General features: G+C 47.3%; 1 protein-coding gene across 1 annotated transcript in view; it reads left to right on the top strand.

Annotated features, from left to right (window-relative positions):
• Positions 1-10,284: 10,284 nt before the first annotated feature.
• The window catches only part of DCHS2 (dachsous cadherin-related 2), a 332,448-nt gene continuing 323,799 nt past the window's right edge, over positions 10,285-18,933 (top strand). The window contains exons 1-2 of the mRNA XM_061140717.1: positions 10,285-10,339; positions 10,436-12,660. Of these exons, the coding sequence (XP_060996700.1) occupies positions 10,285-10,339; positions 10,436-12,660 (2,280 nt within the window). The remainder of the gene's footprint in view (positions 10,340-10,435; positions 12,661-18,933) is intronic.

Genomic DNA, 18,933 nt, shown 5'->3' with positions numbered 1-18,933 from the left:
CTTCCGCCTCCTTTGCCACGAGAACTTAGATGTTTGAGAGACAACAGAGGCACCGGAAACGTTGGAATTCACTTCAGAGAAGGCAGAGAAGAGGACAGACTGGCCTTGCGTGTTGCTTCTCTTCCTGTTCCTGTGGTCTCACCGTTATCTCACTGTGCGCACTGTTCGCTAAACCCATGGTGGGCAAGGCAGAGCAGGGAGGCTGGAAGAAAGCTCAAGGAGCTGCAGGGACTGCAGACACATTTATTCCCTGCCGGCTGGCGCAGCAGCCGTAGCAGCAAACACGCTGTATTCTCGCCTCTCGTGGCTGACCCAACAGGCGGCAGTGACGCCGCTGCTTTTTGGGTGGAGCGCATACACGCACTGGAGAAGGAAACGGCAACGCACTCCAGTACTCTTGCCTGGAGAAGCCCATGGATGGAGGAGCCTGGTGGGCGACAGTCCACGGGGTCGCAAAGAGTCAGACAGGACTGAGCGACTTCACTTTCACATACGCATACAGCACAGAGCAGCCCGCCACCAAGTGCGCGCCTCACGACACGCTTGCGCAGTGCTATAAAGGAGCTCAGCTACCATAGAGTTATTATTTACAAAACGTGGGGTAAAGCCAGAGACTGTGGGGTGGGAGAGCCCGAGCAGCCACCGTGCTAATGTGCGCTTTCCCTGCGCCCAGGCACAATCCAGGGCTGTACTCATTTCTTACTGCTGCTCTAACAAACTACCACACACTTCATGGCCTAACACCACCAATGCATCATTTTACAGTTCAAGAGGTTACAAGGCCGATACAGGCCTCATTGGGCCAAAATCGAGGTGTTGGCGGGGCTGTGAGCCTTCTGGGTGCTTAGAGGAGAATCAGCTTCCTTGTCTTTTCCATCTATAGAGGTATTGCAGGGAGAAGTCAATTCTGACTCCATGTTGGAACTTTCTTTGTCTTGCTTTTGTTATTATAATTATATATAATGGCCTGCCTCAGAGAATCCTTCCCCTCTGTCTGTTAAATGAAGCGCGTTTGTTCAGAGCTGTGTCCACCTGTAGATGGTCAGAAGGAAGAAATTAACACATCTCCCCCACCTTGCCAAGCTAGGAGATATTTGTAACATTAATGGCCTTTTTACTTTGTTCGTTTCTTCTCCCCATCTCTGATCTATAAAAGAACCTGGCATTCTTTTGAGACATTGGTTTGCCAGCTCCTCCCATTCATTGGCCTTTTGCGCCAGAAGGAGAGAGAGCTTGGACTCTGTAACAGGCTGCCTGAGTACTTCCCACACAGTCCCTTCATGCTGATCTCTGCTTTCATTGTCCCATCTCCTCTCAGACTCTGACCCTCTGTTTCCTTTTTCACTCATGAAGACCCATCCAGGCAATCTCCCCACATCAAAATCTGTAATTTAATCCCCATCTGCAAAGTCCCTCTGGTCATGTAAATTTCTTGGGATTAGGGCAGGGATGTCTTCCTTGCCTAGGAGCAGGGGGAAGGGAGGTCCTGAATAATCTTTCAGATTACCTGGATTGGTGACCATGGCTTTGTTGCTGGTGACATGCTTGCAGAGAAGGGGCTAGGTTACTGAAATCTTTCACTCTGGGCACCTGCAAAGTTCAAGGATTGGCAGCTGTGGCCACTTTGTAGCCTGGTGCAGTTCTGCCTTTTCCCTCAAGAGCTGCGCTGCACACTTGCTCATAAATGAGCCTGTCAGATCGCTGCTGTTTGCTTCTGAGTTTTTAACGTTCATCTGTGTCCTTGAAGGTTTTTATCATTTGGGTTTTTAAGCATTTCCTCTATATGGCATTTTTTGAATGGCTGTTATGTCTAAGCTTCCCCATTATGCCTAGATTGGAGTTGAAGGATTAAAAGAAGGAAAGAGCAGTGAGCAAAACCCACAGGTGAAGTAGGTGGATGAAAACACATGAGACAAGAGTCTGAAGGCCTTCAAAGGAGATCTTGAAGATAAAACACACAGCAAAAACTTAGAAGCTGGGTTTATAAATAAAGCAAAGGGTTAGAGATAAAAGTCCATGAAGGCAGAGAGGAAAAAAAATATATTTTCAGAGACAGGAAGTGGTCTTTCAAGAGAAGGTCCAGCAAAGGCAGTAATGTTCCTGCTGTGGGTGCCCTGGGGCCCAGCTGATGGCTTAAACACAGGGTGCAGTGGTCAGGATGGAGATCACTGACCGTGGGATTCAGGCCTGCTTTGCTGCAGGATGATGGTTTATTAACTAAATGCATCTGCCAAGACAAGAGCTTCTGGAATTTCATTCCTCTGTTTCTCTCTTTTTTGCACTGGATACAAATAGTTATAGGAAATAAGAAATTGGCAGTCAACAGAAACAAGTTGAGGAGCCCCTGAACTCTTGGAGCAGTTTCTACCATGGCCTCTCCAGGGACGGCAGTCCTGTTTCTTGGGAAATTTTCTGAGTAGAAGAGACTCTCCCAGGACTTCAGGGTTCTAGAGCCCTCAGAATCCAAGTCTGTGGTTTCTCAAAGCACAAGCTCTCTCCTTAGAATTTGCTTGGACTGCAATTTAAAAGCATCTTTAAAACTATTAAGCACCGATCCACTCCTTATAAATTATAGTAGCTGTAAGAGAACTGTATGCCTTGAAGTAGATAAATTCAATGATTATTTAATTTGTGTAAATATCTGCCTAATTTTCAGGTTTGTTTCAGGACTGATCGTAGTATTTTTATCATGAGTTGTTCAAAATTTTTTGGAAAATGTAATGAAAATGTTGCCTTAGACACAGATGATGTTTATGTTCAGAAAAGATGAAAATATGAACAAAATGTAAATTGTGATGATAGAGATGAAAGTTTTTTCCTTAATTCACATGTTTTCAGAAAGGCCTGGAACACTTCTATTGTGACTTCACTACTGTGTTGTTGATCATTCTAATGAATAAGGTTGACACTCAGGTTTGCCTTTCTCTTTGCAGACACACACTGCTAAATCTAAAGAGTCAGGGCAAAACAGATCCTGTGTGATCCAGGCAAACTTAATCAAGCAGCAACGCTGCCAGATCCACATATGTTCCGTGAGAGAAGTAACCGAGATGTTGAGATGGCCGAAAATCTGTGGCACACGTTTTCTTACCAAATGTCTATGCATTGAGGGAGTTCTCATAGATAATATCTGTACCCAGTACATCTCCATCTGTGTGTGCTAGTCATGAACCATGCTTGAATCCACCAGGATCTACTTATTTCCAAAACAACTGTGTCTTGATCAAATAGGATTCATGTGTGCCTGTCGTATTAAGGAGACACACTGGGCCAGATGTGGCTCTTTTCCCTGACTGCCTTGTTTCAATGGGATCCAGGCATTTTCCACTGAACAGCTGTGGCTTGGGGAGAATCCAGGTGTTTTTCTCACTGAATATTTGTGGGATTGGCAGGGCTCTGTGTATTTCCTTTGCTTTCTCTTGCCTGGAATTATTGTAAGATACATTATGTATATGTATTTCAGTGAACTTTGCTTTGTGCCAGGAAGCAGATCAGCTTCCTTTACTTCACACAAAGAGCAATTACACCTAGAAAAATATGGGTAGGATTAAACACTGTTTATCTTTTTCTTCACTAGCTATATCCTTCATGCCGCCTTACACAAATACATGAATATTCTAAAAATCCCTTTGAGTGAAAGCAAGTCAATTACCTTTCCAGACTGAATAATTATCTACTCACAAGCCGCTGCTTTATTGGAATGGGGATGTCACCTGTTCAGTCATCTACTTGTTAAGAACCTGTTGGACTTGGCTTTGATTGCTGATTGAAAAAGTAAGTCAGCCTCCCTAGATTTGGCAATGCACAGATCCTGTTAGAAAATGGTGTGTGGTTTTGGTTTCCACATCTTGTACAATATATAGGGAAATTGGAAAGAGTTCATAGAACAGAAACAAAATGATTAAAGGTTGGGGGAAATAAGAAGCTGGGATCATTTCATCTGAAGAAAGGCTTTCAGGGAAAGTAAGATGTGTGAGCGTGTGTGTGTGTGTGTGTGTGTGTGTGTGTGTGTGCACCAAAGACAAGTCAAAAAAGTCAGATTTTAAAGGCTATGTGTTTGAACATGTTTGATTGGCCTTTGTAGGCCATCTGGGACCTGGTAAACGGAGTGGGGAGAAGTTGGTATGCCTTACCAGTTACTAGGAGGGATAATAATTTAGGAGAGAGTGAAAACTTGGGAAAAATTGGGCAGGAATTACTTTAGTTAGGGCTTCTGTCTCAGGCCTACTGATACCATAATCTTCAAATGTAGGGAGAACTTTAGTATGTAACTCTTACATTCCAGCTTCTACTAGATTTGAAAAATATGATTTGATATAGTATATCCAAATCTACTTAATGATAAGCCATGTTATACTTCTCCCCAATCACATGATGAAATATTTCTATAAAGAAATTATTGACCTGTTTTTCTCCATTTTCCCAAAGAACCAGAGGAAATAATTATACCTTGATAACAAAAACAGAGACCAATACTCTATAAAATTAAATCATATTCTGCTGGGTTGAGAAGAGAATGGATATGTATAGAATCAATTCTCAAAACCAAAAAGAAGGAAAAAACTATCATTTATCTCTTTGGGATGGGTTATGTCCTAAGGTAGGGAGGTATGCTGGATTATCTAGCATGTATTACCTATCTGGACAAGATCCTCATCATGTCCAGGATCATGACGTTAAACCTTTATGAACACAAGATATATGTATATATGAAATACAGACTTTGATATTAGACACTAAATCACTTCCTTTTATAAAGCTCTGTATTAGAGTTCTCCAGAGAAACAGAACCAAGAAACATACAGTAATTGACTTAAAGGATTGTGGGGCAGGGGGGGGGGGGGAGGTGGGGGCTGGCAAGTTCAAAACTGGTAGGGCAGGCCAGTAGGATGGAAACTCAGGATCTCTAAGTTATAGTCTTGAGGCACAATTCCTTCTTCTCTGGAAAACCTTAGATTTTTCTCAGAAGGCTTTCACCTGGTTGATAAGGTGAGGGCTACCATATCATTAAGATTATCTCCCTCCTCATAGATCTTAATTACATCCATGTGATACCTTTGTAACAACATGTAGACTAGTGGTTGACTGAAGCACTCAGAACCATGGCCTAGCCAAATTGCTGTATAAAATTTAACCCTGAATTAAACACTCCAAACACTCTTCAGTTAATCTTTTTAGAAAGATGGCATATGAACCAAAGGTGGCAAGGTTCCTCCCTGCAGTCATAGCATCCTTCCTAACTTCAGAGGGTCTTCCCTGAAGGAGTCTTTTGGGCCTAGAAAAGAGAACAACAGTCTCAAAGGCCCCTTGCTGAATCATCTAACTTCGGAGAAAACAAAGCATAACTTTAGTTCCATCCTGATGCTCCAGGCCAGCTGCATCTATCTGGGACTTATCACCCCCTGTCCAAAAACCTACCACCCCCTACACCTGCCCAAAAGACTTATCACCCCCTGCCCAACTACAAGTGTCATCTCAACAAAAGAATACTCAAAATATCCCGCCTGATTGACGTTTCCCTTATTGCTTCCACAAACCTCCCTATAAGCATAAAGCCTCCCTGATCCCTTTCAGCGCTCAGCCTGGTCGTTAGGCCGACTGTCACCCCTCCTTGCCTGAATAAAGGTAACCTACTTCTGTTGAGGTCGTCTTTCCTTTTCTGCCTCGCCGGAAATGTACCTTACATTCCCCTTGGGGAAGCAGAAGGGAAGAAACCCCTCCATATTCCACACAATTCTCCTCACTTGCCTTTAGTACCGTTTCTAAATAGCTGGCTTCTTTCTGTTGAGTCCCGAAGGAGCCACTTCACTGAGGCGCCTCTCCTGTGCTGTTTTGCCATTCACCCAAGCACGTGTCCAAAGTTCTTTTTTTGGTAGTTCTCCAAGGTCTTTCAAAAACTCTTTCTATCTCACTGTGTGGATTTCCGTGAGAACTCAGAAGCATGACAAGCATGACAGATTTTCATGGAGATGATAATGAAGGTCACCGAGATGATAAATGACCAGTGAAGTTCTCAGAAAACCATGGACAGCAGGTATACCACCACTTATATACTTATGTGACTTTGATCAAGTTACGTGCAGTGCCCTGAACCTCAGTTACTTCATCTGTAAGATGGGGATAAAAATTATAATTCCTTTCCCAAAGGATTCATGTGAGAGTCTTCAGGCCCTTACTATCTATTTAGACTATTTAAGTTAACTGTTACAAAGTGATGGACTATCTACAGGCTGTGAGGAAAAGTTTTTGATGATGGACTTCCTGTACTACTTAAACCAACTATCACCAAGGGAAAATCTGCTATTTCTGCCCATGATAATTTCTGTTTATGAATCTAGGAATTTTATATTTTTCCTCTCCTAATACTCAAGGGGGCTAAGAAGTTAAGAGTTTGATAGTACTGATAATTCCCAAACATTTTACCCCAAACATTTACCCCTAAAATGTTAATCATGCAAACAACAGAGGGCAAGAGAAGTGACACCTACTGGATGCCTTCTATGTGCTGGTCCACATACATTGTCTCCTTTAAGGCTCATAACATCCTTGAGAGCTAAATATTTTAATCTTCAGTTTAGAGAAGGGGAAATTGAGGCTTATCAAGATTGAAATAACTTGCCCCAAATTATAGAACAGAACCAGTGCTGCCCAGCTTCAAAACCCAAATTATTGCTAGTTATACCCTGATGTTTCTCTCATGAGGGTCAGCTCTGGACCTAGTTCTTGCAGGCTGTTGACTCCTATGCTATATAAAATTACTTTTTGCATATTTGAGACATAATTTTATTTCTTTTACTCAACTAAATTAAATTCTTAATTCTAGAAGGCTGCTCAGGAATTCAATAAAGGACACTGTGAAATGGATAGGAGACCTTAAATTATACATGATGAAAGAGAAAGCCTAAAAATGAATGGGGAAATAGATGTGTTAAGTTCCTGATTTCCCGTTCGTTTCTAAACTAAACCACTGTTTACAGTGAATGTGTCAGTGAAAGATGTGGAAAAACTAGGTCCTTTCCTTTATTTTTAGACTCAAGTAAATATTTGATAATGATATAGTTAGCAAAATAAATTGAAAAAGAAATAAGTGTAAAGTTCCATAGAATGTTCAAAATGAGTAAATTGAGAAGATACAATTCACAATAAAAGATCTCACACCAATTAATTCTGAGTTATGGCTTCAATCCCCTCCTTCAACAACTCATCTTTCCATCTATTCTTCAGTTCAACAACCATCCATCCATTCATCCATCCAACATTTAGTGAATAAAGCCACACTATGGTAGTACTCTTCTAAGTACTGGGATAAAGCAGCACTTAAAGTGCCTGAAGAGGGTTGAGATTACAATAATCTAATGAACAAAAGGATAAAACAAACTAATGTCAGGTGCTGACAGACACTGTGAATGAAATCTAATATAAGGATGCAGGGTTTAAGGTGGAGAAACTACTTGAGGGAGGTAGGGTGGTCAAGGGAGGTCTCCAGACAGCTGGTATTTGAATTGAGACCTGAATGAGAAACAGCTAGATCATCACAAATCAGAAGAAAGAACTCCCAGGCACAGACAGGGTCTCACAATTCAAATATACAACTGTCTTAGTCCGCTCGGGCTGCTGTCACAAAGTGCCATAGACTGTTGTTGTTCGGTCACTCAATTGTGTCCAATTCTTTGTGACCCCATGGACTGCAGCGTGCCAGGCTTCCCTGTCCTTCCCTGTGAAGGACAGGGGGTTTGCTCAAATTCATGTCCACTGAGTCACTGATGCTGGGGTGGGGGTGGAAGTCACTTATAAACAACAGACACTTGTTCTCACAGCTCCGGGGGTTGGATGTCTGAGATCAGAGTGCCAGCATGGTCAACTTCTGGTGGGCCTCTTCCCGTTTGTGGGCCGCTGGCTTTTTCTATCACATGGTGAGGAGCAGCAGAGAAGGCAATCACACCCCACTCCAGTACTCTTGCCTGGAAAAATCCCATGGCCGGAGAAGCCTGGTAGGCTGCAGTCCATGGGGTCGCTAAAAGTCAGGCACGACTGAGCGAGTTCACTTTGACTTTTCACTTTCATGCATTGGAGAAGGAAATGGCAACCCACTCCAGTGTTCTTGCCTGGAGAATCCCAGGGACGGGGGAGCCTGGTGGGCTGCCATCTATGGGGTCACACAGAGTCGGACACGACTGAAGCGACTTAGCAGCAGCAGCAGGTGAGGAACAGAGAGCTTCAGGTCCTCTCCTCATTCACATAAAGGCGCTAATCCCATGACCTCAAGTAATCTAATCACCCTCAAAACTTGCCCTCCTAAAGCCATCACACTGGGCAGGGGACAGGATTTTGGCACATGAATTTTGAGGGAGACCCAAGTGTTCAGTCTACAACAGGAACTAAGGTCAGAAAAAAGGCAGTAGAGCTGGATATACAGCTGTGAGGTCAGAAGGGTGGACAGCACCATGCTAGGTAGAGTCCTGCACTGTTTGAAGGGAGTCTGAATTAAAATCCAAGTATAATGGAAATATATTGACAGGTTCTAAGAGGGGAGAGTGGGGTTGGGGGTGTGCATGACATGATTTGAGTTAGTTTTAAAAATATCAGTCTGGATGCTTGCTTGAGGGTCACTTACAAGGGGACAGGGGGCCTAGTGAGGGTGAGATTTCAGAGGCTGAGGTTAACGGAGACTGAAGACTGCTAACAAATCTCAGTGGAAAATATACATTGGTGAAGAGACAGTGAATTTGTTTCAATAATGTCTCCATACATAGGGAAGTGTCTGCTATAAAATAAATTATTGTTATTTTATCAGCCATAGGGATGATGGGTGGCTGTAGATTAGCAATTATATATATATTAAAAAGACATCTTGCTGTAAGGGACTGCTACTCAGGGCTCTTGGTGCTCCTTAAATGTCTTCCCTGGTGGCTCAGTGATAAACAATCCACCTACCAGTGCAGGAGATGTGGGTTCAGTCCTTCGGTCAGAAGATCTCCTGGAGAAGGAAAGGCGACCCACTCCAGGATTATTCCCTGGGAAATCCCACGGATAGAGGAGCCTGGCGCGCTACAGTTCATCGGGTCTCAAGAGTCAGACAGGACTTAGTGACTAAACAACAAAGGAGAGCAACAGTATCCAGGAAATTAAGCCTTTCCTCTGGTCTAAATGCAAAATTGCAGAAACCATTTGCTAAATATGGCAAGCCATCCTTAAGAGGGCAGAGTCTTTCCACGGGCATTTTTTAAGAGAGGCAATTTATCAATTTTTACCTATTATTACGGATAATTGAAGGGAAACTCGCGACTATAACAATTCATTGATAATCTCCGGCTCAGACACAAGCTATTTTGAAAGTGGTATCAGTAGTTGCTCCGCCTGCAAACTTCCCTGCTCAGCGGCGATGGTGGAGCTTGGGAAGGTGATGGCCTCGGCTGCCCCGTCTTTCTGCCCATAAATCAGCGTCGTAAACCATCCTGGAAGTGTTGTGATGGCGCTGAATGCATAAAGAGTGTTCGTGAACCGAACCTATTGTCGTCATTGCCGGTGGCAGAGGGGAGCGATGAGTAGCTCACCCGTCGCGCGGCACGCGGCGTAATAAAGCTTGGTTTGCACCGTGTGTGTCACAGATTTCTCGGGGTTTCTCGAAGGTTTTTCCAAGTTCCGCCTTCTCCCCCTTTGCAGTCATTCTGGCCCCAGCTGTGCATCGGCCTTTGACTCCATCTGTCCTTCCGCTGGGGACGAGTCTTTCTCGCCACATGGAGAACACAAGTTTGGCTCTCCAGGGTAATGATAACCCCCCGCCCTCTCCGCTCGGCTGGAGCTCCCCAGCATCAGGCCCGCGGCAGAGCCAGTCTCAGGGATGGAGCTAGGAGGGCTGCCCCCTCGCCTTCCCCACCCCTAACCACTCTCACGCCTAGCCCAGCTTGCGCAATCCCCACCCGTCCCACGCCCCCCATCTGCGGCTCTTCTCACGTTTGCTCTCCTCTCCTCCGCCCCCAGCCTGACCAGGAACGTGCCCGGCTGCAGCTGCGCCTCGCAGGTGGGAGTTCGCCGGGGTGTGCGGCGCGTCACCGCGCGCAGAGAATCGGGGGGAGGCGCGCGGTCCCGGGCGCCCCGAGACGCGGCGGGCGCGGCCGCCCCGGAGCCGCAGACTGCGCCGCAGTCGGATCCGCCTCTCCCTTCCTCCCTCCCGCTCCGGCCCCGCGCCCTCGCATCCTTACCTTCCCCTTTTCCCCGGCCCGACCCCCACCTTCTCCGGTGCGCTCGCTTTAAATAATTTCATCCTTTTTGGCAAAGGAAATAATGCACCTGACTTTACCAGGGGGAAACGACCAGCAGAGCCCAACAAGGAACAGATGTAAAAGGAATAAAAGGAGAGAGAAAATGAGATGAGACTCGTATAAAGAAATCCAGGGGCTCAAAAGGTGGCTGACAGCGGCGGAAGCGGCTTGAGCTCCCCCGGCCTGTCTGCGCGAGCTGCGGGCGGAGGACGTCTTCACCAGTTGCAGATGTAACCGCGGGAACTCCTGCGTCTGTCGGTTTGTTTGCCAAACAAAGTCTTTTCTTCTTTGGCTCAGACACCGAAGAGGCTCCTGGATTTTTCTGCCACTCCACCACAAGCCAGCAGTTACCCGGGAGCCTTCCCAAGGAGCTGGCGGAGACAAGAGCCCTTCAGGGCGGAGGATGGGTGAAGGTCGTCCAGCCTGGAAGCGCCTCCTGCTCCCTGGAAGCAGAGGGTCACCCCGCGGGAGGCAGGGCGGCGGCGCCGGGGCGCAGCGCTTCCTGCTTCGGCTCTACGTGCACGCGTGGCTGTGGGCGGCCTCGGGCTCGTCTGCCCAGGTGTTCAACCTCAGCCTTTCCGTGGACGAGGGCCTTCCTCCGGACACTCTGGTCGGCGACATCCGCGCGGGGCTGCCGGCTACGCAGCAGCAGCAAGAGGGGGGCGGCTTCTTTCTTTCGGAGGATTCCGATGACTCTCCGCTGCTGGACGACTTCCAAGTGCACCCGGACACAGGCATTATCTGCACGGCGCGGCGCTTGGACCGCGAGCGGCGCGACCACTACAGCTTCGTGGCCGCCACGCTACTGGGCGCGGTGGTGCAGGTGGAGATCCGAGTCAACGACGTGAACGATCACTCGCCCCGCTTTCCTCTGGACTCCCTGCAACTCAACGTCTCGGAGCTCAGCCCACCAGGTACCGCCTTCCGCCTGCCAGGCGCCCGAGACCCGGACGCTGGGCTTTTCAGCATACAGGGCTACACCCTGGTGCAACCGTCCAACCTGCCTGAGGACCCCGCAGGACCTTTCTTCCAGTTGCGCTACGGGGCCCCGGGGTCGCCACCGTCGCCGCCGTCCTCGTCGTCCCTTGAGCCCCTGGACGTGGTGCTGCTTCGGCGCTTGGACCGAGAGGCGGTGGCGGCACACGAGCTGCAGATCGAGGCTTGGGACGGCGGTCGTCCGCGGCGCACCGGCCGCCTGCGAGTGGAACTGCGCGTGCTGGATGAGAACGACAATCCTCCGGTCTTTGAGGAGAGCGAGTACCGCGCCGCGGTGCGCGAGGACGCTCGGCCGGGCACCGAGGTCTGTCGCGTGCGCGCCACCGACCGTGACCTGGGCCCCAACGGCCACGTGCGCTACAGCATCCGCTCCCGGCAGGCGCCCGGGGCAGCGGGTGGCGGCGGGACGCTGGGCGACGCGGCCTACTTCGTGGTGGAGGAGCTGAGTGGCGTGGTGCGGGTGCAGAGGCCGCTGGACCGCGAGGCGCAGGCCTGGCACCAGCTGGTGGTGGAGGCCCGCGACGGAGGCGCGGAGCCCGAGGTCGCCACCGTGCGCGTGTCCATCGCGGTGCTGGACGTGAATGACAACCGGCCCGCCATTCATCTTCTTTTCCTCACGGAGGGAGGCGCTGCACGCGTCTTCGAGGGCGCTCGAGTCGGCGACTATGTGGCTCGGGTCTCCGTGTCAGACGCGGAAGGTGACCCAGAGAAGGACGAGGAGGCCGCCGGGGAGCTCGGTGGAGGCCTCGGGGTCGGGAGCGTCTCGCTGACCATGGAGGGCGGTGAGGGAGCCTTTGTGCTGCGGTCCGGAGGCTCCCCAGGGGTATTTTTCCTTTGCGTCGAGGGGCCCCTAGATAGGGAGAGCCGAGACCTGTATGATTTGCGACTGGTGGCCACGGATGCGGGATCCCCGCCGCTGAGCACCGAGGAGACGCTGCTGCTCCGGGTTGCTGACCTCAATGATCAGCCGCCTCTATTCAGCCAGGAGCATTACTGGGCCTCGGTGTCCGAGGCCGCGGCTCCCGGCACCGCGGTCTTGCGCGTCAGCGCCTCGGACGCAGATGAGCCTGGCACCGACCATGCCAGGCTGCGCTACGCGCTGCTCCCTCTCCCCGCTCTCTGCAACCCGGAGGCTCCGAGGCCCCCCGCTGAGTGCCGGCAGGCCTTCAGCATTGATCCCGAGAGTGGTGTGATCAGCACCGCCCAGAGCCTGGACCGGGAGGCCCAGGAGGCCATAGAGCTGAGAGTGGTGGCCCACGACCTCGGAGAGCCCCCACTCTCGGCCACCTGCCTGGTGAGCATCGCCGTGGACGACGTGAACGACAACGAGCCCGTTTTCCTGAAGCAGGTGTACAACGCCACGCTCCCGGAACACACCGCAGTTGGGCACTGCTTTCTGCAGGTGAGCGCATCAGGCCTGTGGATCAAGGGGAGACCTGGGAAGGGATGGAGGAGCTGTGAGTAAGTTCAGAAAGGATTTTTTTGTGTGTGATGTGGATAGTTATACTCAAGCTCAGAAAGCAGAGGACATGGGCTCTGGTTCCTGCTCTGCAGGGAGAAGAATGGGTGCCCTCCTGGAATCTAGCCCTTCTGCTGGGGCTTGAACTGAAAGGTCACTTAAGATCTTTTCTGCTTCACATGATACTTGGATCTTGATTTTTCCTACGGAATTCTGACTTCCCTCTCTCTGTATCTGAGCACCCAAATTGGTTTGGGAGGACCCACCCGTTCTCAGCTTTGCTTCTGAACAGTGTACCGATGGCAGTATCGTGTGTATTTGAACATCATTATGTGCACGCTGGGGGAGGAAGGTGGCCCTCACATGTCGTTTTCTCAAATAAGCAAGTGTGTGGCCTTAAACACTGAAACTCTTTCGAGTAACCATTTACGGAGACTTACTACAGATAGTCCTACCTTCTTTGGAAACTTACAAGAACTAGTTGAGGATACCAAGTCATTTTTACCGGTTGTGGGCTGAATCCTCCAATGATGTCTTCAAGACTGAGGAGGGGTGAGTCTCAGTCATCCTTTATAAAGTGGGTGGTATCCTTTACAAATGGATCTCAGAATGTTGTAATATGCACCCTTCTAGCAGTAATTCTTATGGCTTCTGATTTCCTAGTAGTTATCTGAAGTTATCTGATGTGAGATAACAAACTGGATTTCCAAAACTTTTATTTACACCAAGATGATTTGAGTGAATAACTCTAGCCTGAGAGCCTAACTAGTGATCAAAGCTGTAAAGTGCCATTTAGCTCTCAGGCTGGGTTGTTTTAAGACCTCTGTAGCTTACTTCTTGGTTCTTAGGGGGTGAGGCTTTAGGCCTTATAAGTCATGTCTCAATAATATTCAGATAATTTAAGATGCCACTATATTTTAAACATGAGTTACCTGACTGCTTTGCTGTCTTTTTTTAATCCTTTGTATCTGTTGTTACATTAGATAAGTGGTATACATAATAATCTCTACCACTTTCTCTGGCATGATTGGCAACTCATTAGTTGTTAGGTAATTAAAAGAAGGCTTGAAAATCAATTAATGCTTGCTGCTGAAAGAGGTAGATCTGTGAATGCTGGTGGAAGTTTATTTACATCTGAGGCAGTCTGCTGTGATGAGGGTTGGCTGGTCCTTCTCCATCCAAGGTAGGGTCAGATCTGGGGGCGACTTAGATTGGATCCATCAGTGTTCTGCTGGTCAGAGCTTAGCTATATGGTGTACCGCAAAGGTGGCTAAGAAATGGAGAGGAACACAAGGCTGCCGGTGGGGACTGATCGGGTCTGCCACAGCTGTCAAAAAGTGAAGTCATTAGAGTTGAGAGGTTGGACTAGATAATTGCTAAGATTTCTTTCATCTGAAAGAGCTTAAAGGTCTTGGTACAAAACAGTACAACTTGACTCTATTTGAAGAAAAATAAGCAGAGTGGAGTCACTGTAATTCCTTTGACTAGAATCTTTTTAAAATTGTGAGATGACTGTGCCATGACATGTGAGCTTATCCCATTATTATGACTTGATATGTGGATCTGGATCCATTATGGTGAACTGAACATGGCTCAAGTGTAAGAGTGCATCTTCAATAAAAAAAAAAAAAAAAACCCTTCAGGTTACCAAATATTGCTGTGGGTATTGATACTATTAAATGGTGCTGATTAGCATGTCTGGAAACTCCAACAGTTGAGGCCCTCTAGATTGCAGAGACCGGCTTATCCACAGTCCTCTGGCGGCCTCGCCACAGCAGCTGTGTGAACTTTCTGCACTGTGTCAGCTCTCTGGCTGACTCTGTCCCTCAGCTTCTCACCTGTCCTCCGTTTGCTCGCCATCTCTTTGCTCTCGATGTTTCTTTATATTGCTTTGTGAAAACAAACCGTCCCAGCTCTCTCTGGATCTCGTGGCCTCTCCTTTCTCCTGGGGCTTTGTTTAATTACATTCTATCAGTTCTTATAGCCGAACCTTTCTGTTCTCCTTTACCAGCTTTCTCTCTCTAGATCTCATAATTGTTCAACTCTCCTTGGTCAGAATCAAAGAAAAAACAAAATGAGAAACAACAGGAGGGAGAAAAAGCCCTTTCTTGGATTCCCTGTAGGGGAATATCATGTCACCTAATAAAATAAACTCCGAACCTTGAAGATGTCTCAGTGTTTAGTCTGAAGCACTAATCCCTGGGCTTTTTCTGCTCTTACTGCCACTTAGGGTCACCAGTGCTGGCCGAACCCTTCCATAGTCTCAGACCCAGACTGGAACTTTCCAAAGACTTGAAGTGTGGTTCAGAACAAACAGATTTAATACAGAGGACAAGAACCAGTAGCCTGAGTTGGGTGTCCTCTAGCCCGAAAGGGTTTTCCCAGCCCTGAGGGCACTCATCTGGGTTTTTAGTTCCTTGCTCTCCACTGCCCTCCACATGGAGAGCCCCTTCTCGACAACTTGCTCCCCCACCCCCACCCCCAGGATCTCCTTTCAGCATGTCTTGATGCCCTCATGCTCATGGCAGGGAGGGATTTCTGTTCTGCATTTGTCCTGGTGTTTTCCTCTGAGTTTTAATGTCCAGTACTGAAAGACTCCCTTTTTCTTCAGATGACTGTCAAAGAGACTGACTTCAGCCTCTCTCACTGGTGGGACTGCCACTCTCTGCCCCACACTAAATCCAACAGATGAGAACTGCATCAACAGCTTTTATCTTGCAACTAGATCTTCAGACAGTGTAACTCCAGCCTGCATGCCTGAATCACACACATGCTATAGCAAGATTATTCTCTCATCCTTCCTCAAATATTAGTATTATATTCATTGACTAGTTCATTTTCTTAATCAAACAACAGCATTCACTGAATAAGCAACATTCCATGAACAGTATTTCTTGGGTACCTATTCCAGGACTAGGTCTTGGTGCTGGAGAGGCAGTGGTGAGTATAATGGGAGAGTTCTCGGTACCAGCCAAGTATAGAGTCCTAAGTCCTCCATATCCTGTCTCCTTTCTTTCTCCAAGTGAAGGCATATGCCCCACCCCTTCTTGCTGATCACTCTTTTACCTGGGTTCTGACCTCCCCTACCGCTGTGCTAAATTCTGCCGCTCCAAAAGCAGCTGTGTTCTTTTTTTTTTAAATTGTTTTTATTTTAATTGGAGGCTAATTACTTTACAACATTGTAGTGGTTTTTGCCATACATTGATATGAATCAGCCATGGGTGTACTTGTGTTCCCCATCCTGAACCCCCCTCCCACCTCCCTCCCCATCCCATCCCTCAGGGTCATCCCAGTGCACCAGCCCTGAGCACCCTGTCTCATGCATCGAACCTGGACTTGTGATCTGTTTCACATATGGTAATATACATGTTTCAATGCTATTCTCTCAAATCATCCCACCCTCGCCTTCTCCCACAGAGTCCAAAAGTCTGTTCTTTACATCTGTCTCTTTTGCTGCCTTGCATATAGGGTCATCCTTACCATCTTTCTAAATTCATATACATGCGTTAGTATACTGTATACTTTCGTATCCAGTGGGCTTGCTTGGTTTAGCCTGCCTCATTCTCTAAAACTGCCCACTTCCTCTTTCTTGAATGTGTCCTCTTTACCACCTTCTGTCTCATTTGCATCCTCCGTGTCTCTATCTTGTCAATTCCTCTTTTCCTCTTGTGTCACCTACTCTTTGTGATAGAGGCATGCCCAAAGGTTTTTTCTTCCTTTCCCTTGCCTCTTTTTTATACTTTCTACTTAAACATTCCCAGAACTTCAACTTTTTAATTTTTTTTTAACATCTCTAGGGTTAACCTCCTTTACTAACAGTATCTCAGATGGTAAAGAATCTGCCTGCAATGCAAGGGACCCTAGTTTAATCCAGTCCCTGGGTTGGGAAGATCTCCAGGAGAAGGGAATGGCAACCCACTCCAGTATTCTTGCCTCGAGAATTCCATGAACAGACTATGGGTTCCCAAAGAGACCCGACTGAGCAACACACACACACGCACACACACCCCATTTCTTTACCTGCTGTGTATCTCTGCCTGGATGTATTTTTGACTTTTCAAAATCAACCACTTCACAAACCAAGGTCATTTTCCTTCAACTCTTTCTTTCTTTCTCACTCCCCCCACCCCTGTCTTCAGAAATCAGCTCCTTTTAAACACTTTCTATATTTTTGAATGGATCCTTTCTATAGTTGTGTTTATGCATTTGGTATGTGTTTGGGATATGTGTTTTGCTGTTTTTTGGAGTGGCTGCGGTTTTCATTGTTGAGAATTACAAGGGTGAAGAGCAAGGTCAGGTCTCATATAATTGACTAATTTAATTAGGTAAAAAGCAGGTCTTGAGACCATAGTAGGGCATGGGAGACAGCACAGGCTGTGCTCATGTGTTTGCTATCCTGGGCTGACTTTGAGGAGCCTGATTATGAGGGATGCCCGGTCATTAAACACAGTATCTGCCATTTGGGAAGATGTGGGAGATGGGAAGGCCTGATGCCAACTGTGCTCTATGGGCTGAGGGGGCTAACCTCTATCTTGTTTCTGATTCATTTTATCTTTGGGGGTTTCTTCCCTTTTATCAATCCCTAGCCTTTAGTAAATTCTTTCCAAATATGTTGGTTTTGTCTCAGCTGTACTGTGGAGGTAAAAGTGGAGAATGTAAAACGCTGCTGGGGGTGCAATGATTTAAGGGAAGGGTTATTAAGTAGCTTTAGTCAGAGTGTCCAGGGCTTGCAGCCCCTCTTCCGAAGCCTGGGTGGTGATGATGGCAAGGGATGCTGAGCTAGGTGGTCCTTAGGAACAGTGAGGTCTTCTTTCAAGAAGCTGTCCTAGTGCCAGGCTGGGATCAAGATACTCTATTAGGAAGATGTTTCCTAACTTCTTTGGTTCCTCCCCACATCTAACCACACTAGCTGCCAAGGGCCGCAGTGTCTCTTGCTTTGGTCCTTCACTCATACCCACGGTCACCCTAGTTCTGTCCACATCGTTCCCTGTCTTCTGCTGCCTGTCCTTTGCACTGGAGGGATTTTAGGTGTATCTCAAATGCCACCTCCTTCCTCTAAACATTTCCTTGTTCTGACCAGCTCTTTTCTTAATGTTCCTTATGGTGCTGCAGTTGTTTATTTGTGTTAGTAAGATGATGGATCGTGATTACCTTGTGCAGTTGCAATTTAATGGCATTTGAGTCCCTGTAATTCCTAGTGTCCTCAATTACATATACTAGAAGATCAATACTTTTGTTAAATTGGATTGAAGAGCATAATAAAAAGAATTACTAAGTCAGGGTTACAGCTAGTCAAGGTGTTTTACTTTCTTGACATTTTGTTTGTGCGTCTATTAACTTTATTATAAAGTTAACTTCCTGCATATATTGTATTATTGGTCCTTTGGAATTTTATGGTCTGAATTGCCTTGTTTATCCCTCACCTTACTACAGACATACTCTGGCTGCTTATCTTAGATACAAGTTTATGCACGTACGTCCTGTGTGCCAGCTTTGACGTCGTAGAATTTATGACTGTATGTGACTGTCTTATTCCTGCTCTTGTGAATGGACCTGACCTATCTGTGCTCATGCACTGAAAGCGTATGAGATTTCCCCAGTGGGCATTTCCCATCTCCAGGATGTGTCTGGATTACCTGCAAGCTGTCGTCTTCTCTGGTTATCTCTCTTCTGCTGGCCTCACGTTACCGTTCCTGCATGTGCTGTGTGCTTCCGGCTTTGCTGTGATAACCTGACTTACTATTTTACTATTTATTTGTGCCTATGCTGGGTCTTGATTGCTGCACATGGGCTTCCTCTAGTTGCCGTGAGCGAGGACTCCTCTCCAGTGGTGGTGCTCCTCTAGATGTGGAGCCTGCGCTCCAGGCACGTGGGCTTCAGTCATTGCAGTACCGGGGCTTAGCTGCTCCGTGGCATGTGGAATCTTCCCAGGACACGGATCAAAGCTGTGTACGCTGATTGGCAGGCAAACTCTTAACCATTGGACCACCAGGGAAGTTCTCAATGATCTGTTTTAGGTACTGGAGATGGCTGTAGAATTCTCTCCAACTTCACTTTGGTATCCTTCCTCTCCTGTCCCCCATCCTGCTGCTGCCCAAGATCAGTGAGCAGGCTTTACTTCCTTTCCCCTTTTCCTGCTTGAGAAAGATGATCATATAATTTGTTTGGCTATGTCATCGGAGGGGTATATCCTGGAATCTGTGGGATGCATCTCTA

This window comes from Dama dama, chromosome 5 (assembly GCF_033118175.1).
Source record: "Dama dama isolate Ldn47 chromosome 5, ASM3311817v1, whole genome shotgun sequence".
Classification (NCBI taxonomy): domain Eukaryota; kingdom Metazoa; phylum Chordata; class Mammalia; order Artiodactyla; family Cervidae; genus Dama; species Dama dama.
Note: the sequence above shows the minus strand (reverse complement) of the source record. Positions and strands in the feature narration are given on the sequence as shown.